This window comes from Populus trichocarpa, chromosome 6 (genome assembly GCF_000002775.5).
Source record: "Populus trichocarpa isolate Nisqually-1 chromosome 6, P.trichocarpa_v4.1, whole genome shotgun sequence".
In the NCBI taxonomy this organism is placed as follows: Eukaryota; Viridiplantae; Streptophyta; class Magnoliopsida; order Malpighiales; family Salicaceae; genus Populus; species Populus trichocarpa.
The window spans coordinates 11,079,735-11,103,167 of NC_037290.2; the positions used below are offsets into that span (position 1 = coordinate 11,079,735).

Sequence of the window (23,433 nt, forward strand, 5' to 3'; positions counted from 1 at the left end):
GGCCCGCAGAAAAGTGCGAGCCACCAATCTAGCTAACAAAAATCATCCTTGCCTCTGCAACATTAAAACAAAGAGAAGCCTCTCCTCTTGCTTCAACTATCATGGCTTTCTCCATTCTAAAGCTTCTTCTCCTGCTCATTTCTTCTGTCTTCTTCACTTCTACATGGGCTCTCAACACATCTTCTACAACTTCTCTAGACGCCCATCTCTCTACAATAAGAACTTTTTGCAATAGCAGACCATATCCAGATGCCTGCTTTAACTCGTTAAAACTTTCCATCTCAATAAACATCAGTCCAAACATCATCAACTTGCTCCTCCAAACCCTCCAAACTGCGATATCTGAGGCCGGAAAACTAACCAATCTATTCTCAATTGCTGGTGGTTCAAACATCATTGAAAGACAAAGAGGAACAATCCAAGATTGCTTAGAACTACATCAAATCACGGTCTCATCTTTACAAAGATCAGTTTCAAGAGTCCGTGCAGGTGATTCTCGTAAACTAGTTGATGCAAGGGCCTATCTTAGTGCAGCAGTCACCAACAAGAACACTTGCTTAGAAGGCCTAGATTCTGCTTCTGGTCCTTTGAAGCCTGCTTTATTGAATAGCTTGACTAGTACATATCAGCATGTTACCAACTCTCTTTCAATGCTTCCTAAGTCAAAACACAGCAAGCAGGGTTACAAAAACCGTCGCCTTTTAGGATTTCCAAAATGGATGTCAAAGAAAGATCGCCGGATTTTGCAAAGTGATGAAGATGAATATGACCCTAGTGAAGAGCTTATAGTAGCTGCTGATGGCACTGGAAATTTTAGTACCATCACTGATGCCATAAACTTTGCTCCAAATAATAGTTATGATAGAATAATTATTCGAGTTAGAGAAGGAGTATATGCGGAGAATGTGGAAATTCCAATCTACAAAACCAACATTGTTTTGCTTGGAGATGGAACTGACGTCACTTTCATTACTGGTAACAGAAGTGTAGTTGATGGTTGGACTACTTTCAGATCTGCAACTCTTGGTACGTTTCACAATCTTTACAAGTTTATCCTCCATTTATGTTCTTACAGTGAAGATTTATGAAAAAAAAAGTGATTTCCTTTTGGTCAATTATGCTTCAAAGAATTTACTCGGCCCCTATTTCCTGTCCCATGTCTTTGTAGGCATTTACTGTTTGGTTGAACTTGCTTAATTCAAGAAACGTTAATCACAGTTTGAATCGAGCCAATTATTATATTGTTCATCTTAATTACAGTGCTAAGATACTTTGTGACTATTAAATTGCAGCGGTATCTGGTGATGGTTTTCTGGCACTGGACATAACCATTGACAACACAGCTGGACCAGAGAAGCACCAGGCAGTTGCCCTTCGAGTAAGTGCAGACCTAGTAGCACTCTACAGGTGCTCCATTAATGGCTACCAGGATACATTATATGTGCACTCATTTCGACAATTTTATCGAGAGTGTGACATATCCGGGACCATAGATTACCTATTCGGCAATGCTGCAGTAGTCTTCCAGGCATGTAATATTATATCCAGAAAGCCACTGCCTAACCAATTCACAGTCATTACTGCCCAGTCTAAAGAAACCCCAGATGAGTATACAGGAATCTCGATACAAAATTGTTCAATTTTGGCTACAGAAGATTTGTACTCCAACTCAAACACTGTTAAGAGCTACCTCGGGAGGCCATGGAAAGTTTATTCAACGACGGTTGTTCTTGAGTCCTACATTGATGATTTCATTAATCCAGAAGGTTGGAGCAAGTGGTCTAATGATGATGATCAAGGATTAGACACTTTGTATTATGGAGAGTACGAAAATTATGGGCCTGGTTCTGGGACCGAAAACCGGGTTACATGGGCAGGGTACCATGTGATGGATGATATTGATGCTTATAACTTTACAGTATCATATTTCATAACTGGTGATGAATGGCTGGATTCCACTTCAATTCCTTATTATGATGGGATTCAAAGCTAGTTTTGATGCATTTGTATGACTTGATATAAGAAAGAAAAAGAAGAAAAATATGTTAATAGTATAGTATTTTATTTTACATGTTACACATGAATTTGTGCCTTGTCTTGTAGTGCCTGGTTCCTTCTTGATACACAGACGGAGAAACACGGTTTTTTTGCTAGAAAATCTAATGCTAGGATTGAGATCCTGTAGAGTGATTTTGATTTATCAACGAGAGATGTCTTGAAGAAGTGAAATTGAGTGGGACATCACAGCAACTTGTTTTAGATGCCTGGCTTTATTATCATGTGAGAATTTAATAAGCAAAACAAATATCTATATCCTTTGCCGTATGATGAATAATTGCTTAACGCGGCATGATATTTTCGCCGGTGGGGATGTTTAAATTTGCTGAGAGTGAAATGGCAGTACGGTGAGCAGTTGTGATTCCTAGACAATGTCCAGTCTTTATCATTTTTTTGAGATCTAATTTCGGAGCTTTTTTTTTAAAAAAAAACTATCATAGTTGTAGATTTTTTTTTTTTAACAAACTAGCCTAGAGAAACAACGCAGCTGGAAAAGATTATACTGTTAAAAGTAGAGCAATCTTCACAATTTCTTTCTCTCTGTTCTTAGTGCTACTCCACAAAAGGTCTGTACAACTGGGAGCAACGCCTTGATAAAAAAGTTCCCCTTTTTTCCTCTCTGTTCTTAGTGCTGAGAGTAATTATTGTTTATTGACAAGTGATGGCAGCACTCACCGACACAAGATGTTTACTGGGATGATTTTGGACACGAACAATAGGGTTTTTTCTGTATTCTGCTCTAGTCGAAGGAGATACAAGTCACAACCATACATGGTTTTCAGATTGCATTCACTGATACTTGACAGTCAGTCTAATCACATTCTTATTCGAATTTAAAATATCATGTTAGAGATATGATCTTAGCTAGGTAGATTTCATTATTATTCTTCAGAGTAACTTCAACACAAGGTTTAATGATCTTACTTTAAAAAAGTTTGAAGTTTGATGTGTTGTAAGCCATAAAAGAGAAGATCTGATAACTGATGCGCTCAAGTGATTGAGAAGGACACACGGATAAAAGAACAATAGAAGCTGAATCAAAAAAAGTTTCAAGTTTGACATTTGTGCTAGTTCTATATATATATATATATATATATATATATTCTGGGGATAATTGATTGATGGTTTTTGATCTCTTGACATGGTCTTCATTTTTGGAGTCTTTGAAGTCCACCCCGCGTGGTCCATTGCCCCCCAAAGGAGACGAAAGCCACAACCGACAAGGGCTCTTGATTCTTAAGTACACTTTGCGTCTCTTTCTACTATGAAGTCCAAGTATATATTCCTGGTTTGTGTGTCCTCTGCGTATCAACATGTGAGCCAAGATTAACCCAGCATTTATGTGAGCCAAGTTAACCCAGCATTTTGAACAATTCAAGATATCAACATGTGAGCCAGCATTTTGAACAATTCAAGATATCAACATGTGAGACAAGATTAACCCAGCATTTATGTGAGCCAAGATTAAGCCAGCATTTTGAGCAATTCCAGATATTAGGATTTTCTCTTTTCTTTATGCGGCAATTAGTCATTTCTCTCCAAAAATATTTGGATTACTTTACGCTGTAATTATAAAATATATTAAAAGAGCTAGGTACATCACTATAGTTGCTTATAATATTTATTTTATTTTCTAATCACATTTTTTTATGTCTAATTTCATGACTAATTTGTTAAAAACTTTTATGGAAAGGAAAAAAAAACCAAGAACAATAGAGGATCAAAGTATAAAATAAGAACAAACCCTAATGACCAATCTCAAATTCAGTAGAAAAGTTCTCTTTAGTTCATATATATATATATATATATATATATACACTTTGCAATGATCCCTTTAGTTTTTGCAATTTTAATTTTAATTTAAAAATTCATTTTCATAACATTTCAATCACTGAATTTGAAAGAAAAGAGAGAGAGAGAAAGAGACACCTGAAAATAACGAAGCAAAGAGAAAGTTGATAAAATGACTACTATTCGATAATGAAACTCGTTATTTTTTATGTCAATGAGTTTCATTCGACAAGAAAATTTCTATTGTGGAGGCTTTTTTCTTATCTAAAAATACTTGAAAAACTAGAATATGCCCGATTTAAATATTTTTTACTAAGTTGATTTTTATTTTTTTGAGTGATTTTGTGGTATTTTAGGGCTGGTAGGTGTTTTGTAAAAGTTTTTATAATGTTTTGAGGTATTTTTAGGTGAAAATAGCTTGAAAATAAATTTTTAGGCCAAAAAACCCTTCTCGTGACCTTCAGTTACCAAAGTGGTGGCCGGATTCTAGGCCAGCACTAGTAGGCGACCTGTGACCTACTAAAAGAAAAATCCCTGAAGCGGACGATGTTTGCTCTTAAGGCAAAAAAGAAAAGAAAAGAAAAAACAGGTGTGGGGCTTTTAAGGTAAAAATAAAAAAAAACTGGACGCAAACCTTGGCTTTTTTTTTTATTAAGGCTAGGTAAGTGGGCCTAACCCATCAGCATTTGACCTGTTAATTTTTTGTCCTTTGTTTTTTTTATTGATTTTCTTTTAATTTCATTCTTTAATATTGATTTTTTATGGACATTTTATTTTTAAATTTCATCCTTTAACATTTGATTGACTTTGAATTGGACATCATAAATTATTTCAATTTTTTTCTATAAGTTTCTCGCAGTACAAACATCTTGATATTTGATTGATACTCAATTTTATGAGCATTTATTTTTTTTATCATACAATTAAGTAAAAATAGTTTTAAAAAAACAAAGTTATTAAACCTACTAGAGTCCATGACACGTGTCGCAGGTTTGGTGAGACAAGCCATGAAACACGAGTTAATTTAATATATCGTCATCTCAATATTTAAACAAAAGATGTTATCTTAATTTTTTTTATAAAGTCAAATTATGTTTTTACTAGTCATTCTGGTTACTTTTCATCCTATCAAGTTAGCTGAATTATATTTGTACAATTCCCAAGATGATTTCATATGAAGCCTAAGGTAGGAAATGAATAAGATTGAAAATTTAAAGGTTTATCTGCTAAACCAAATTTAATTACAATGTAAAAAAATTTCATATTGCCTGGACACTCATTCTACTACCCCTTCAAAGAACTCTCCCTCCCTTCAGTAGGGCACCAAAATGGATGTTGGGTTGCCCAGTGAATAGACAGAGCCCTCCACTCGAACCAATCAAATTAGAGGCAAGAAAGAAAACAGGTGATGGTTGAAGGTATTCAAGTTGATCCTTGTCGATGAGTGATTTCTAGATATGAAATCCAGTTTTCATCATTTAAAAAAGATATAATAATAAGCATTGTGTCCATCTTTTCGAACAAATTAATCATTGCTTTGTATTGCCAGCTTGCTTATAAAAAAGAAGCAAATGGCTATGTCCAGGATTAAATTAAAAAAAAGAAAAAGAAAAACCCAAAATATGATATAGCTCTAGTATACATGTCTCGCGCTGATAAGTATGTAATTTTAACATGGTAAATTGTGAAAAAAATATTAATTTTAGAGTTCTTACAAGAAGATTATAAAGAAATTTATATGAACAATTAATTATTATTACATGTCTCCTGTTAAACTCTCACCAATTTAAGGCAGAAAAACGTTCAGGTCGTCGAGGAGGCTGCCAACGCCAAAACACGACCACATCAAATGCCCTGTAACTATGGAAGTGCTGAAATGACAGTTTCAACAACAACAACATCAGTTGAGGGATAATTATAAGAAGAATATGGATCGAGGAGAAGTCAAGCAAGTGTTAGGTTTAGTCATAGAAGATGAAAAAGGATGATGGCCATGGAGATGAAATGAATAGAAATGCGGGCAGCAACCTCAAGCATTAGATATCGAAGAGGAGCGCAGGAATTCTGAAAAAGAAGCTGGGGAGGTCGAAATTGATGGAAAGGCTTATCTGACAGAACAGGAAAACATTGTTGACATCACCTCTACAAATGGGTCTGAACAGAAAGTATTTGTGAAAGCAGGCTTGAGTTACCATGTCGAAAAGCCACCGGAGACACTCGTAAAGATTGCATCTTTCCTGCCATGTCCTACGACAGAAAGATAATTCTGGTCTTCATGAGGGCTTTAAGCAACATTTGGTTTCTGATCTTGGAATCCCATTGGATGCAAGGTTATCAAAAATATTTTTTTTTCACGACACGAAAAATACAATATATTCTCGGATTGTAAAATTATAAACTCATAAGTAATTTTTATAACTAATTATATATTGATAATTCTAGTCAAAAAATTAAATTACATTAAAATGTGATAAAATGAGTCAACAATATTAATGTAATAAGTGATCTAAATAAAATGAAAGAGATAAATAGTATGAATCAATAAATTAATGACATGAAGATATAAAAAGTTTCAGAACAAAATTTTTCAATAAAGAGGAATTATATATAAACTTAGTGACAACCTGGTTGTTCTCATCACAATAAGTCTTGAAAGACCCCTTTTGGGTTGCAAGCTAATGAGTTTAAATTAGTAATTAACTAATATAAATTTAATAATAAAATAAACCCCTAAACAATGTCTAATGTGTTAGAAAAAAATTCAAATTAAAAATAATTATTTAAAAATAAATAAATAAATAAAATAGAATAATAGAAAAAGTCTTCATGTTAAAATTCCTCCATGTAGTCTGAATCTTCAATTTTTACATATTCTTGATAGATTTGACTTCTGATTTCAAACATGTGGTTCTCTTTTGTTTGGATGAATTATTAGACCTATAATATATAGTTTAAAAGTTTTAGATGTCTAGTTTCTATCCCAACTTTAATCAAAACAAAATTCCACCGGTAACTCTAGATATATCCCAAACAGTACACGAAAGTCTTGTTCGACATATTTGACAATATTAGTTTGCTAACTTTGACCATATGAAATATTATGTTTTCTAACTTCATTTGACCTGAAAATTTACCACGATATATTTTCATGTATATAATATTTTCTTATAAAATTTCAGTTTTATCCAATATAAAGTTTGAAAGATATGTTCAATTTCGCAAAACTAGTCAGTAGATATTTTAAGGTCAAATTTGAACCTGACTTTGGTACATATAACAAATTTAGTAAACTCGTAAAATCGGACCGAGTTTACCGATTTTACTGATTTTGCACGAGTTAAGTTTGATTTTACTGATTTAGAGTTTTTAGTCCGATTTAGCACATATTTACTCGTGAAATTATAAAATTTTAAGAATTAACTCTTAATTTTAACAAAATAATTGAATGTTATCCTGCTTCTTTGAATCCCACACCTGAGGACATAAAGCGAGTCAGGATTATAAATGGACAAGGAGGATTTTATAGCCAGCAAAAGTTATTTAGAGATATGGTTTTCTAAATAGTGTAAATATAATTGTTTTTACATGTACTCTAATGGAAAGAAACTTTTAATGAAACAAGAAATTTTTAAATAATTTATTTTAATGTTTTGGAATTTTTGATAGATATATATATATAGGAATGATTTTTCTTTGATAAAAAAATCATTTTGACTCTATATATGACTCTTCTATTGAAACTGCAAAATCAGGGAAGAAAGCTAAAAAAATAAGTCTTTTCTTGCCCTTGACGACTCTAGGCGGTTGGTGCTCCCATATTCATTATATTCAAAATATTTTTAGAAATTAATTTTGAAATTTTTTATTCACATAATTTTTTAAAAAGACAAAAAATAAAAGAAAAGATTAAGAACATTTTGTTGTTTTTTTTTTTTTATTGATTTACACTCGAATGTTTTTTATTTTTTAGTATTTTTAATTTTATTTTCAAAATCAAAAGAAGAGTATTAGAAAAGAAATAAATGTTAGGTAAAGATTATATAAAATATCAAACATATAAAATCAAAACTTTCATGAAAAAATCAAATTGAAAAACCATGCTTATAAAAAAACACACAATTTGAACTGAATATATTTTATAAATAAATCAATAATTTTATCTGAAGTAAGAAAAACTACATTTTTTTTCAAAATAAAGTTAGAAAAAAAGAGGAGCTTTTTCTATGTATAGTAAACAAGCAGTTATCTTTAAAAATTAAAAATAATAAATCAATAATATTCACTCCAGCATAAATTAATAAGGAAATATTTGATTATTTGTCATTTTATTACAAATTAAGAAAAGTGGCACCAAACTGAGAGTCATGGTCATGTTGGACACTCGACACTTCGCTAGCTTAACTGATCTCCTGACTAAGGGAATCTGAAAGTAATATATAGTAGAGAAGTTCCATTAATCATGACAATAATAGAAGCTCGTCCTGCATAATCAAGCCCCTGCTGGATCATATACAGAAGAGAAGTTACTGAAATTATCGCTGCCTTGCAATCGCAAACTAGGAGAGAAAGAACTTTGAAGGCCACAGAATTACAGGGAAGCGCGGTAACAAGGGACAAAATCTCTGTCACCCGTTTTTGCAAAGCCCTTAATTAACCAAGTCTTGAATAGATTTACCTTAAAACTCTCCTGGCCAGATCCCTTCTGTCATTTGCACAGCAATAATAATCTGCAGTTTCACAACCAAGGATATCGAGGCAAGTTTAAAAAATAGCAATAACACACACTCCTCATCTCTTGCATCTCTCTGCCTTGGCTGAATTCTAAGGCAGAGAGGCCTCTGCCTCAAAACATATCATCGTCAAAATGGTTTTCCAAGATTTTGATCAACTATCAGAGCGAAGAAAATTAGAAAGGCAGCAAAAACTCAGAAAGAAAATTATCATTGGTTCGGTTTCAAGCATTGCCTTCTTTGTTATAGTTGGTGCTGGAGTTTTTGCCCTTGTTTCTAATCACAATATTAGCAGCCCAGGAAGCAATGGAGGATCACCATCAACTGTATCTCAGCCTGTAGAATCCGCAAAACCGACTTCGCATGTTGCAAGGGTTATCAAGACTGTATGTAATGCTACCACTTATCAGGATACATGCCAAAACACCCTCGAGAAGGGGATGAGAAAGGACCCTTCTTCAGTTCAACCCAAGGATCTTCTCAAGATAGCAATCAAAGCAGCCGATAAAGAGATAGAGAAGGTTCTAAAGAAAGCCTCCTCGTTCAAATTCGACAAGCCACGGGAGAAAGCGGCATTTGATGATTGTCTAGAACTCATTGAGGATGCAAAAGAAGAATTGAAACACTGTATTGACCGTGTTGGTAATGATATAGGAAAGCTGACTAAAAATGCCCCGGACTTGAACAATTGGCTGAGTGCGGTCATGTCTTACCAACAAACTTGCATTGATGGATTCCCCGAAGGGAAATTGAAATCTGACATGGAAAAGACCTTTAAGGCAGCCAGAGAGCTTACCAGCAATTCCCTTGCAATGGTCTCATCATTAGCTTCATTCCTGAAAAACTTCTCCTTTTCCGGAACACTTAACCGTCGCCTTCTGGCTGAGGAATACAATTCACCCTCATTGGACAAGGATGGCCTTCCTGGATGGACGAGTCATGAGGATCGGAGGATCTTGAAGGGTGCTAATCAAGACAAGCCAAAACCACATGTTACTGTGGCAAAAGATGGTAGTGGAGACTTCAAAACTATTTCCGAAGCATTGGCAGCCATGCCAGCAAAATACGAAGGACGGTAAGCAATTTTTACAACGTTGGTGTATGAAACTACTACGTTAATTGACAATCCGTCATGTTTGTTCAAAGTGAAAAGTTGCTTATATTTTACAAGTTTTCTTCATTTCTCATGCCAATGCAGGTATGTTATCTTTGTTAAACAAGGAATTTACGATGAGACCGTGACCGTGACGAAGAAGATGGTAAATATCACCATGTATGGTGATGGATCACAAAAGACCATTGTTACAGGGAACAAAAATTTTGCTGATGGAGTTCAGACTTTCAGAACTGCAACTTTTGGTATATTGATGATCCCTTTGACGCTATGTCCCTCACAACTACTTTCTGTCATATTATGTGGTTTAGCATACAATCTGAACTCATCATAGTAGATCAAATTGCTAGTTATAAACTTAGAATTGACGAGTATCTAATGTTGCCATCATTGGGGATACGCCTTAATTCTTCATTCTTATTAGCAGCTAGGATGACATAAAAATTGGAATGAAAATTTGGAAACTTGATAACTTCAATTCCAACTTCCTTTCTCCGAGACCAGGATTATAACATGAGATATATGTTCTGCAGCGGTGTTAGGAGAAGGATTTTTGTGCAAAGCTATGGGATTCAGAAACACAGCAGGTCCAGAGAAACATCAGGCCGTGGCCATCAGAGTCCAAGCTGATCGTGCAATATTCCTCAACTGTCGTTTTGAAGGATACCAAGATACCTTGTATGCACAAACTCACCGCCAATTCTACAGAAGCTGTGTCATTACCGGCACTGTTGATTTCATCTTTGGGGATGCAGCTGCTATCTTCCAGAACTGCCTTATTACTGTCAGGAAACCATTGGAAAACCAACAAAATATTGTTACAGCCCAGGGTAGGATCGATGGACATGAAACTACAGGAATTGTTCTTCAAAATTGTCGCATCGAGCCAGACAAGGGTTTGGTTCCTGTGAAGACCAAGATCAGGAGTTACCTTGGAAGGCCTTGGAAGGAATTTTCAAGAACTGTTATAATGGATTCAACAATTGGTGATTTTATTCACCCTGATGGATGGCTACCATGGCAGGGAGACTTTGGGCTCAAAACTCTTTATTATGCAGAGTACAACAATAAAGGAATTGGTGCCCAAACAAATGCTAGGATCAAGTGGCGTGGCTATCATATCATTAAGAAAGAAGAGGCCATGAAATTTACCGTTGAGACTTTCTATCAAGTGGATTGGATTAGTGCTACTGGCTCCCCTGTTCGCCTTGGCTTGTAATAGAGTAAATTAAGCTCAATTAAACCTTACTCCATTAGTTTTTTTTTATCTAAATGTCCATTTTTCTATACATGGCAAAACTGTATTCCATGAAGAGTGGCTAAGCCTGAAGATTTGACGTGGACAAGAATATTGCTATTTAATTATTGGTTTTTGTTATTTTGTTTCTTCAATCAATTAAACTATATGACAATTTTTTTTAAGAAATTTGTTTAAATAGAATATCGTAAATTAGACCAAATTAGGATTCATTCACTTTTTGGGTTAATATTTTAGTGGAAATTATTCTCCAACAAAAATACTTTAATATAAAACATCAACTTATTTAAAATAAATTGCAGTTTAATGAGAAATTGATCTAAAAAATCCATTAGTTTGCATATTTTGTGAACCTAAAACCTCTTAATTTCACATTAAAAGATTATAATATTTTCTTATGGCTTGTATAATGGAACTTCACATAAGAATTAGGCTATCAATAGCTATGTCCCGCGCTGATGATTGGTCTTGATTTTAGGTCCAATAGGTGTTCACCTTTATACTCCATCAAATGAGAAATCGAAGAGTTAAAATTAAGCACGTACACTTTTAAAGATTTAACCCTTAACACTAATGTAATATGCATCTATTATATAATCTAATTGTTTTACAACAAGTTATTCATATTGGTACTACTTTAATTTAATACTTTAAGACATATGTTTAAACTTTAATACTGTCTATATTAGTATGTATGTTAATAACTTTATTTAATTTAATTGCTTGTTTAAATTTTTGTTCTTACTTTTTTTTTATCTTACATATAATTTATAGAAATACCTTAAAACTTGATGTGATTTATTTATTGATCATATTAAACTATCTATTTAGTTGAATAAAATAAAATTTAACCTAAGCAATTGCAATTAAAATTTACTATATTTGTATCCTATGATATATTTACAACATATATGTAAGATATATAATTGTATCAGCCTAACAATTAATTTGTTGAAATAAGGTTAATGATATACTACTTAGCTTATAACTAGATAGGTAATCTATGGTGTGCTACGGGCCAAATCAAATTATAAATCCTATGCTAAATAACATGATTTATAAACACAAAATAATAAAGCAGGAGGAAAATTTATATGACTAAAGGTGGAAATTCCTAGTTAGGAAGTGTAAAAACTAGGATGAAATAAAAAAAATCAGTATGTAAAAAATACGGTCAGTCAGAGATTTAACAAATCATACATTTAGGATATTAAAATAGAGAAATTTCAGTAAATTATAGAAAAAATGTTTCCTTTCCACTATAAAAGGCTAATGATTTGGAGGAGAGGGAGAGAGCTTGGAAAATTTCTTCTTTTCCTTTAATTCTTCTTCTTCTCTCAAATTTTAAGGCATGAAGAGTGAGAATTGAGTGATTTCTTGCCAAAGTAATCTGAAAAGTAGAATAGAAAAAATCCTAAAGAGAGAGAGGTTGGGAAATTGGAGGTTAGAGAGATAAACTTTGCAAAATTAGAATAGAAAGGAGGAATCCTTGGAAAGGTTTGCAAAACGCTTACCAAACTGGGCAAAATAGTATTTGTAAGGTGTTCTTTTGAAATCAAATTCTATTTTTCTCTTGTTTTTGTTTAGGGGATTGAAAATCCTCAAATTAAAAAAATTAGGGTTTGTGGGAATTTTTGGGAGAAATGCTAACTTGTGATAATTATTTGTTAATTGTGATGTATATGACATGTTAAGGGTTAAATTAGAGGAATTGAAAACCAATTTTGAAAAGATTGGTATGTTATTAGCCGACCATGATTGGGAAATTAGGAAATAAAATTAGAAATATAATTAAATTATGTTGGTTTTGGTATTTCAAAAATATAAGGAATATTTAACATTGTTTGTGAATGATGTAATGTGGATTACATGAAAATTTACTTATTATTGTTATATGTAGAAATGATGTAAATGAGGAAATTGGACTAAATACTATTGATTTTAATGTTTTAATTACATTGGGGAATGTTGGGATTGGTTTGGAATATGATATTGTGAAATAAAATTTGATAATGTTGATTTTGATTATATTGGTTGAATGTGAAAAAAATTTAAAATTTTAGAAAGTTGTGGAAAGATGTAAGTTTCAATGTTTTTGATAATGATATTATGTGTAAATTTTATTAAAATGAAAATGGTGGGGTTTGTAAGTCTTAGAGAGTAATTTATATGAAATATAGTAGTTGATATGAGTCATGTTTGTTAAGTGTGAAAAAAAAAATGAAAATGTGAAATTTATAGACTTGTAAAAGTTGTGGGTGTTTAAATGATGTTTTATGCTTAAAATTGATGAGGGTTCATAATTTAAACGATTATATATATATATATATATATATATATATATATAATTGGTAAAATGAAAAATAAAAAACAAATATATTGAATGCATAATAAGAAATGTGAAATTGTATTGCTATACATAAATGAGAAATACAGAAAATGTGGAATCATATTAAGATATAAATTGGCAATATGAAAAGAATAATGATGTATTTGAATATGCATGAATAATGGTTATAAAGATTTGAGGTACTAATTGAGGATGTTTTCTTGGAAATTAGAAGGGATATTCAAGGGAAAACTAATGATAAAGGGTGCACATACTACTAGAGTGCCAAGTAGGTGCCCATGACCTTATTTTTTTTATTTATGAAAATTTCATTGTTAAAATCTTTGTATATATGTAAAATAAGTTACGGAGAATTGATTGAAAGAGAGTTAAGCCAGTTGCATGAGTAGGGGTTATTTTTTAAAAGAGTTAAGACAAACATATGAGTGAGGACTATTTTTAAAAGAGTTAAGTCGACCACATGAGTAGAGGTTATATCTAAACAATTAAGTCGGCTGCATGAGCGAAGGCTATTCCTAGAGAAGTTAAGTTAGTGAGAGCTAGTTTGATTAATGGTATAAATTTAAATTGGCCATCTTGGCAGGGATTAATTATGTGGTAATATACTGGTTGTGATGATGTAAATTATGTTCGAGAAGTTTATTAACTGTAATAATGAAGTCTTACTTGAAAAGGTTACATTTTAAAAAAATTGGACTATTGTATGTGCATCTATGTTTTAGTTTAGTAAGTAAGTATAAGGTATATGTAATGCGTTTAACCATTGTCTATCTTACTATATATATTTTAGATTCATTTTATCAACCACCATAAAGGGACATAATTGTTAGAACCCCATAATTTTTGTGTGAAGTATAATTTTGTAATTTCCATCTTTTGACATGTAGTCGAATTTGATAAATATGTTATGTGTTATGATTATTGAATTTGTAAATAGATAGAATGTTATATATATATATATATATATATATATATATATATATATTCCATATCTTTATATATTGTAAAAATAATATAAACTCTAATGATGTATTTAATGTGATGAACATTTGTGATTGATGGAATATGTGTTAGGCATGCGTTGGGTTGCCTATGAGTATTGTTTGGATGAATTAAATGTGATTTGGATTGCAATTGTGTTTTTGCATGTATTAATTACGAGATAAGATTTTAGGTAGTTCCTCGATGCATGAGAGACTTTACCAAAATTTTATTAAATTGGATAAACACTTTAATTAAATTGGAAAAATACCTTTGCATGGGTGACGGACATGTATAGAGTAAATCTTATGCTCATGTGTTGATTCAAAAGAACTCCATGTAAGGGAGACTTGGTAAAAAGAAATTCACACCATCTATCTTTAATGTATACATTGAAATTACATTAAAAGTATTGGGGTGTTACATGAATATTTTCTAAGGTAAAAAAAATACTTAGGAGATAGTAGTGTTTTTAAAGAAACAAGAAAAATCTAAGACCAGGATCATTGACTTAAATAAGTTCAATAAGCTCAATTAATTTAATAATATAATTAATTGGCTTATTTCCAAATCAATGAACATATTAGTTGGCTTATTTCTATTGACATGCGCCTCACCATCTAGAAGACCATCTAAAAGATCTTGGTGTGCCGCTCCTTACGACACCATGAAAATCTGCTTTTGGTATCTAAGAGATGCCTTACTAACCCTTTGAAAATGGCAAAGGCTCTTCACTTTTATTTTTTTAATTATATTTTATATTTATTAAAATATTAAATTGTTTGTTAGTCAACTTAATTATAACTAAAAAATCAGGATAAAAATATAAAAAAAGAGATGCCTTACTAACCCTTTAAAAATGGCAAAGGCTCTTCACTTTTATTTTTTTAATTATATTTTATATTTATTAAAATATTAAATTGTTTGTTAGTCAACTTAATTATAACTAAAATAAAAATATATAAAAAAAAGACTTTTAGATGCTCGTTTAAATTATTGATTTGTCTCCCCCTCAATAGAATAATAGAATAAAGACTAGTTGATCTTGAGAAAATATCATGTTACCTCAATAAAAAAATGTATGCAAATGATAAAATCATTATATTGTTGCAATTTACGGTATTCTAACTCCATGTTTACAGTTAAAAAGTGAGTCGTTTTAGTTTGTTTTCAATAGTTTATCTTTTCATCGACTCGAGAAGACAGAGAGATATCAACCTTTGCAACAAGCGCAAACTTATGTGATAACTGCAGTTTCCATCTCAATATCCTGTTTTAAATGTCAAATAATAATAATAATAATAATAATAATAATAATAATAGAGTAGTTTCGTGATATCTTCTTACAGATAGTGATATCATGTACTTCTGCAAGAGAAGTGACAATATGGGATGGCGTAGGATGCTTCTCATGTTATAAAAAACAAGGAACCATATTTATTATGCATGTAATATCTTAAAATTGGCATTGTATATTCAAGAAAAGAAAGAATAGCATTAATGCATGGTGAAATTATGAGCAGATTGTAAGTTGTCTTGGGTAAGGCCGGCTATATTGTCGAGATTTTCAAATTCAGACAAATGGAAGCTGCATCTGACTAGGGACCAAGTCCTAGTCCTTTTTGTCTCCATAGCTCATGCCATGTAACCGTGACATTGTCTTCAAACAGAGAGAAAAATAGAAAGGAAAGAAAAAATTGTTTGGTTTGCCCAATGCCGACCCTATAATGCTTTGTCTACTTGCAAGAATGTTTGCACATGCTCCGAAATTTGCAGTGCTCGGTTGACACTATGAAGCCACTATTTACTATAAAATCCTGAGCTTCAAAGAGTAATGCGATTTCATGTAGGAATGTTTTTAAAAAAGTAATGGATCCAAGTCACAGTTTCACTAGCCATAGCAAAGTAGACGAGCAAGCAGAGCAAGCATTTCGCAGGAAGGCCCGGAAACGTCTCATAGTCATTGTTGTCTCTGCCGTGGTTTTGGTAACAATCATCATTTGTGCATTAGTAGGTACTTCTGTATCAGCGGACAATAAATCCAATGGCAAAAATCCTTCATCTCAAACTAGCGAAGCTCAGTACATCAGAGCCATGTGTAATGCGACAAGGTACCCTGATTCATGCTATTCAAGCATGTCTTCATCTCTTAAAGCCTCCTCTAATGATACCAATCCAAACCCAGATCCTAAAACGTTATTCTTGTTGTCTCTCCAAGTTTCACTCATTGAGCTCACAAAACTTTCTTCCTTGCCTCAATGGATCATGTCCTCAAATAGTTTTAAGAATGAGACCAGTGATTCCCTTGTACAATCTGCATTGCATGCTTGTGAGATTCTCTTTCTGGACGCCATTGATCAGGTCAATGAATCCATGTCATCCATACAAGTTGGCCAAGGAGACAAGACCGTGTTCTTGACCTCTAAAATCAACGACATCAGAACTCGGCTAAGCACAGCAATCACGGATCAAGATACATGCATTGCTGGGCTGCAAGACACCGCCAAGCACTTGATCTTAACCGATGGGGTGAGATATGCTATGACCAATTCCACTGAGTTCACTAGCAACAGCTTGGCAATTGCGTCTAATTTAGTGAAAATACTTGATGATCAATTAGGCATCCCAATTCATCGCAAACTCTTAACAGTTGATCATGACCTTGACATGGGCTTCCCTTCGTGGGTCAACAAAAGTGACAGGAGATTGCTACAGCAGGAAAATCCTGAACCGAATCTAACAGTAGCGAAGGATGGTAGTGGGGCTTTCAAGACTATAAGAGAGGCAGTGGATTCCATCCCCAAGAATAGCAAATCAAGATTTGTCATATACGTAAAGGAGGGTATTTACGTAGAGAATGTGAAGATAGAAAAGCAACAGTGGAATTTCATGATGTATGGTGATGGAATGAACAAGACCATAATCTCTGGCAGCTTAAATAATGTCGATGGCGTTACCACATTCTTATCTGGTACCTTAAGTAAGTTCCTTTTGAATTAAATAATGAACTTCTCTCCATTTTTAAATTTCGACTTCAATCTGCTCTTTAATTTTTTCTACTTTCTGTTTTTCTGATGAAAATATAGTTGCTGAGGGGAGGGGATTCATTGCAAAAGACATGGGCTTCAAGAACACAGCAGGACCGCAGAAAGAACAAGCAGTAGCCGTACGCTCATCATCAGACCAGTCAATCTTTCATCGCTGCTCCTTCGATGCATATCAAGACACTCTCTACACGCATTCCAATCGTCAATTCTACCGAGAGTGCCGGATTATAGGCACCATTGATTTCATTTTCGGCAATGCAGCTGCAATCTTCCAAAACTGTACCATACAGCCAAGGCAGCCCATGGAAAAGCAAAACAACACCATCACTGCCCAAAGTAGGACTGACCCAAATCAAAATACTGGCATCTCCATCCAACAATGTCAGATGACCCCGTTTGACAATCTGACGGTTCCCACATTTCTTGGCAGGCCTTGGAGGGATCATGCAACTACCGTAATCATGGAATCATACATTGGAGATTTCCTGGACCCCTTAGGATGGATCCCTTGGGAGCCAGAAACGGACCCACCCAACACTACATTTTATGCTGAGTATCAAAATTTTGGGCCTGGGTCAGCGATAGATAAAAGAGCAGGATGGCTTGGTGTTCTGCCCAATATTACATCCGATGAGGCAGCAAAATTTACAGTGGAGCCCTTCATTCAAGGAAGGCAGTGGTTGGTGCAAGCAAATGTGTTTTTTCAAGACACATTGTGATCAAGATTAAGAGATGCATACTCAATGACATCTGGGTTTTCATCTTCATATTCATCACTTCCTACATTCTTGTTATGCTTGTTTTAATTAATTTCGTGATTTTTGGAATATATTTTTGCACATGAATTATTCAAAGAAAGGAATTTTAAAATCAAATCCCATTTATTTGCTCCAAACTAGATCAAGTCTAAATCTGTTTAAGACTCCATCTGAAAAAAAAAAACCAGTCTCCATTCATAATAAGAAATGATCCAATGATACTTTCACTATTAAAACTTCAAAAAAGAAAAAAGAAGGTTCTTTGCTGAGATAAGCGGTGATCTTGTACTGCTTGGTGGGACAAATAAGCTTAAAAAATATTATTTCTTTTGAACGAAAGAAATAATATTTAAATAGTGAATTTTTTTATATTGTTGTTAAATCTGAATCAATAAGTTAATTTTTAAATCTTCTAAACCCACTCTTTATCTAGCTGACGCTTCAAGTTAAATTATTTAGAAGTTGCTATGATATAACTCAATTAAATTCACTTGTTTAAATGTAATCTAGATGACTGTAAAAATATAATTTGATTTAAAAAAAATTAAAAATGATATATTTTCTTTTAAAAAATTAAGATGACGATATATTGGATTGACTCGAATTAACTCGTCAAACCTGTGACTCGGATCATGGATCCATCACTGGATTTAATAACTTTGTTTTTTAACAAAACTATTTTTTATTTAATTATATGATAAAAAAAATTGACATTCGAAAAACCAAATATCAACTCAATGTAAGGATGTTTGTTTGAAACTATAATAACCTCATAGAAAGCAAATCAAAACAAAATATGAAGTTTAATTTTTAGTTGAGAAATGAAAAGATGTTATTTATGTTTTATAAAATAAATTAAGAAATATATCTAATTAAATATTAAAGCGAGAAGCTAAGATAATCTTCATAATAGAAATAAAAAATAGATGCATATGCAAATATTTTACACCAATAGTCATCTTTATTTTAAATAAGCTAATTTAATAAAAACAATTAATGAAAAGGGAATTCAACCTACTTTTTCAAACCTATTTATAGGGGAAAAAATCACAATCATCGAACTCTTCTTGTCGAATAGAATTCATTAACATCAAATACGGTGAGTTTAGTCGCTAAAAAATGATTATTCACCAACTTTCTCTCTACTTTACCATTTTCATTTTCAAACGATTTTCTTTCTACTTCATTGTTTTCAAGTGATTTTCTCTTTTTTCTTTCAAACTTAAAGATTGAAATGTTAAGAAAATTAATGAATCTTTGGATCAAAATCAAAATTTGTAAAAACTTAAGGCACTATAGAGTTAGAAAAAAGATAATAAGTGGATTAAACAAAACTTTTTCTAGCGAATTTGAGATTAGCCGTGAGATTTATCTTTATTTCACACTTTGGTTTACTATTGTTGAATTTTTTAACTTTCCTTATCAAATCTTAATAAATTGGTCAATATTAATTTAGGCATATAGGGGCTGTAATTAAAAAAAAACGTTTGGGGATAAAAGTGAAAAAGAAAACTTTGCCTATTGTGAATTGCTATACCTAAACTTTGCCTATTTGATATTTTAATTTCAAACATATCTAAGATTTCCTTTCCAACTTAGGAAAACAAATAAAATAAAACTTGACTGGAGATTTTTTTAAAAATATATATATCTAATTCAAGCAATATCATCCCTCTAGTTAATACTATTGGTAGGAAACTTAACAATAAACTTAAATGGTGTCGTTTTATCACACATTGAAATTACAATTTCTAAAAAAATGTTTGTTTTCAATTTTTATTGACAGAGAAAAATTAACTACCGATTCTAATTTCTACATTGTTAACATAGTAATTACTTTCTCAGTTTTTCTTTCCACCAATAGATTGAAAGAAATTGTTGTGAGGGATTTTGGTATGCAAAAATTGAATTGCTTTTTTTTTTTCTCTCTTAATTATGACAAGTAAATTCATGTTTATTTATAAATAAAGAAATTTTCTTGATGGAATTTCCAACTCAATCATGCCAATTCAAAAGGCAAGATCACTAGTGTGTAAGAACTCAAATGATAGGTTCATATTTTGCTTTCCACATGAAATGGTTAGATTTGTTATGTTTTTATATTACACTTGGATAATCACAAAATGGTTTTGTAAACCCGATTTTTTTTAATTTTAAATACTAATCATGCTCTGGAGCAAAATAAGGGGGAGTTTAGCAATACGGTCAATACTTTTAATTTTTTTTTTAAATTAATTGTTTTTAATATTTTTAGATCGTTTTGATATACCAATATCAAAAATAAATTTTAAAAATTAATAATAAAATATTATTTTAATATATTTTTAAATAAAAATTATTTAAAAAAATAACTTCTATATGTATATCAAACACCTTAAAAAATGAGTTCCCTTTATCTTTTAGTTTCCGTTTATTGCATCATCGTTTTCATTTAAACACCTAGTTATGACAAAAGTTAAAATCAAGTAAAAAAAAGGTTGATTATTTACAATTTGGTTGTTTACAATTTAAAAAGAAAACTAATAAAAGAACAAAATCATGTTAATATGTCTCTTACAAACTTGTGAGCATCCAAGCAAGGTAAAAATTCATATTTTTTTTAGGAGAGGGAAAATGATATGAATCAGTATGCATCATCAAATAATACTTTTGAGGTACTAATTTAATTTATTATAAGGTCTGAAACTAAGATGACCCAAGAGAAATTGATTGAGTTGATTCTGGATATTTAGATTAACAAGTTGTATATTTGTCACATTGAATCTTTGTTTATTGTCTAGGTCATATCTAGAGCTATAAAAAAGATTTTTTTGTGATTCTATCTGGGTTAGAAACTTATATTATAAGTTGGAAAATTTTTTAAATAACTAAAAAGAATAAAATGTGATTTAAATCATTTATAGGTAAAAAAGAAAAAACCTCGATGCCGCTGGAAAAAAAAATAAAACAGGAGAGGCATATGCGAGGCGCGTGGACCAACACACTAACACTGACAGGGATTGGGAAGCTTGACCGGCTGGATTTGATGCGCTTTCTTCTCCTCTTCCTACCTATTCTGAAAGGTGCAGTTCACCTCCATATTACGAGATCAGCGTAGGGGAAGCTTTAGGTATTTTCTTTTGCTTTCTTTATCTTCGTCAGCATGAGAAGGACTGCAGCATGGGTGGTTTATAGCATTGCAACTGTTGTGACTGGAACAAGATGTCGTGGCAAAAAATCAGTGCCTCCTGGCTAAGTCATTGTTTAAATGATGTTACAGTCATGCTAAAGTTCTCATCAATAATGGAGGACAGCGTGCAGGCTCAACGAGGTGTCTATTACCATGGTCTACTCTAGTTGATCAGCAATAAATTGTTAGGAGAAGAGTTTTGATGAGGTGCCGGCTAGGAGATATATTGATGGTTTTGATGATTTATATTCTCTTCTGGGGAGAGTTTTCTTTTTTCTTTTTGATTTTGCTTAATTTTTCCTTTCTCTCCTCTCCTAGTCTGTTTTTGTTATGTGTTTCTCTAGTGGAATACCTTAATTTATAGCGTTGCGAAAGCTTGAAAAATTAAATCCGTCAATTAATTGGAATATCTTTCTTTTCTTATTAAGTTTATTGAGATTGATAATTGGTAATTCTATAAATATATTTATTAAAACTTTTCATGTCATTCAGTAAATTACAATATTTTTAATTTTGTTTGAACTTGTAATTTATGAAATCTTCGAAATTTCCAAAACTTATTTGATCTTCTAATATTTTTTTATTTTTCATTATCATAATCCTCCTTTTCTTCCATACCTATCATTAATTTCACCCACTAATCATTTTTATTTGTTTATTTATTTTTTATCTTTTTATATAAACTTGTTATTCAAAACAAAATAATTGAAAGTTCCAAGAATCATAAAATGATCTAAATTGATTGAATTGCATTAAAAATATATTTTTTAAATTTTTTTTTTTTGCATTTTTAAACTATGTTAGAAAATAGGGGTTATAAATGGGTTATAACAATTATCCTTTCTATATAATACTTATACTATAAAGTCATTGGTAAACTCTCTCTTTTTTTTTGCTTTGTATAGCAAGTCTATATAAAAAAAAAAGATAACAACATAAAATAAAGTTTTATTTTTATTTTCTTACATAAAACAGTCTCATCAGGGTCATTTATCCTCAAAATAAAATAAAATAAAATAATTTTATTAAGAGGTAACTACCCTCAACATAAAAAAGAAATAAAACAATATCATTAAGAAGCAACTACCCTCAACATAATGTAAAACACTACATTGATTACAAAATTTAATTTAACTTACTTGACTATGAAATTATGCTATGAACCTCCTGAGTTGCAGAACTGAAACGTTTTAGTGATAGGGTTAAAATTCCTAGGGGAAAGGTTTGATCTTTTTGAAGGCAGGACTTAATCTTCCTGGTGGAAAGGTTGAGCTTTCTAATGGCAGGGCCTCAGCTTTCTAATGGTAGGGCTGGACCATTATTTAAGCTATCATATCATTTGATTCCTTGTTTGGTAACAGAATTAGGTTGAAAATATATGTAAATAAGTTCTCACCCTATTAGAAGGGCCCTCCACCAGAAGGACATTTGTTTTTGTTCTTTAGGATAATTTGTCTGCAGGCCGTGACCAAAGTTTAACAAATGTTTATCAGAATTAATTTATTTCTAATGATCGCCACTGTAATTATGTAGAATTAGAAGCTTTCACAATATTGTCCATACAAATGAAGGCAACAAAGAAATGACAACTAGAAAAGATTGTTTAATTGGCCAGGCGATTAATTTGTTCTCTTATGTTATTATTGAGGTTTTGAACTTAATTTAAACAAGATTATAAAAAAATTATTATTTTTTTAATACCTAAATTATGTCAAAATATTTACTTTGTATATTATTCATCATGCTTTACACAGTCATTTGTTATATATATATATATATAAAAGATCAGAATAAATCTTCTATTTTAGCTATACAAATCAGGTTAGTACTGTAAGTATGCTCTATTGGGATGGAAAGAAATTATTTCCGTCCCTCTTCATATAATTCCTCTGATCATTTACCCATATATTACAACTCACCAACAAATTCAAATGTAAACAAATTAACTACTTAAAATCTGATGGAAAATAATTTATTTTAATAAAAAAAAAAAATCAACAATACTCTTGATCTTAAATAAAAGATAATGATAACAAAAGATTTTTCAGTTCAACAAAAAAGAAACGCGACAAAATTGCATTAAAATGAGACATAAGAAAAGGCCAAATTATCTCGAATTTGGATCCTGAGATTGTATAATTATATTGCATGAATCTCACGTGCCTGGTACAGCTTCT

At 31.8% G+C, this 23,433-nt stretch overlaps 3 protein-coding genes across 3 annotated transcripts; all 3 read left to right on the forward strand.

Annotated features, from left to right (window-relative positions):
* LOC18100263 (probable pectinesterase/pectinesterase inhibitor 12) lies at positions 1-2,084 on the forward strand. The gene is made up of 2 exons (XM_006381480.3): positions 1-1,026; positions 1,293-2,084. Exons 1-2 carry the CDS (start codon positions 102-104, stop codon positions 1,991-1,993), a joined length of 1,626 nt encoding a protein of 541 aa, XP_006381542.1. The 5' UTR covers positions 1-101; the 3' UTR covers positions 1,994-2,084.
* Positions 2,085-8,551: 6,467 nt separating this feature from the next.
* Positions 8,552-11,071, forward strand: LOC18100264 (putative pectinesterase/pectinesterase inhibitor 45). The gene is made up of 3 exons (XM_006381481.3): positions 8,552-9,654; positions 9,778-9,938; positions 10,227-11,071. Exons 1-3 carry the CDS (start codon positions 8,714-8,716, stop codon positions 10,910-10,912), a joined length of 1,788 nt encoding a protein of 595 aa, XP_006381543.1. The 5' UTR covers positions 8,552-8,713; the 3' UTR covers positions 10,913-11,071.
* Positions 11,072-16,143: 5,072 nt separating this feature from the next.
* Positions 16,144-18,156, forward strand: LOC18100265 (pectinesterase 3). Its single transcript, XM_006381482.3, has 2 exons — positions 16,144-17,262; positions 17,369-18,156. The coding sequence occupies exons 1-2, from the start codon at positions 16,152-16,154 to the stop codon at positions 18,046-18,048; spliced, it is 1,791 nt and encodes a 596-aa protein (XP_006381544.1). The 5' UTR covers positions 16,144-16,151; the 3' UTR covers positions 18,049-18,156.
* Positions 18,157-23,433: the final 5,277 nt, after the last annotated feature.

Coding starts and splice junctions, on each gene's coding strand:
- LOC18100263 (XM_006381480.3), top strand. CDS start 102: ATGGCTTTCTCCATTCTAAAGCTTCTTCTCCTGCTCATTTCTTCTGTC. Junction 1,027..1,292: donor TTTCAGATCTGCAACTCTTG/GTACGTTTCACA, acceptor ATTAAATTGCAG/CGGTATCTGGTGATGGTTTT.
- LOC18100264 (XM_006381481.3), top strand. CDS start 8,714: ATGGTTTTCCAAGATTTTGATCAACTATCAGAGCGAAGAAAATTAGAA. Junction 9,655..9,777: donor CCAGCAAAATACGAAGGACG/GTAAGCAATTTT, acceptor ATGCCAATGCAG/GTATGTTATCTTTGTTAAAC. Junction 9,939..10,226: donor TTTCAGAACTGCAACTTTTG/GTATATTGATGA, acceptor TATGTTCTGCAG/CGGTGTTAGGAGAAGGATTT.
- LOC18100265 (XM_006381482.3), top strand. CDS start 16,152: ATGGATCCAAGTCACAGTTTCACTAGCCATAGCAAAGTAGACGAGCAA. Junction 17,263..17,368: donor ATTCTTATCTGGTACCTTAA/GTAAGTTCCTTT, acceptor ATGAAAATATAG/TTGCTGAGGGGAGGGGATTC.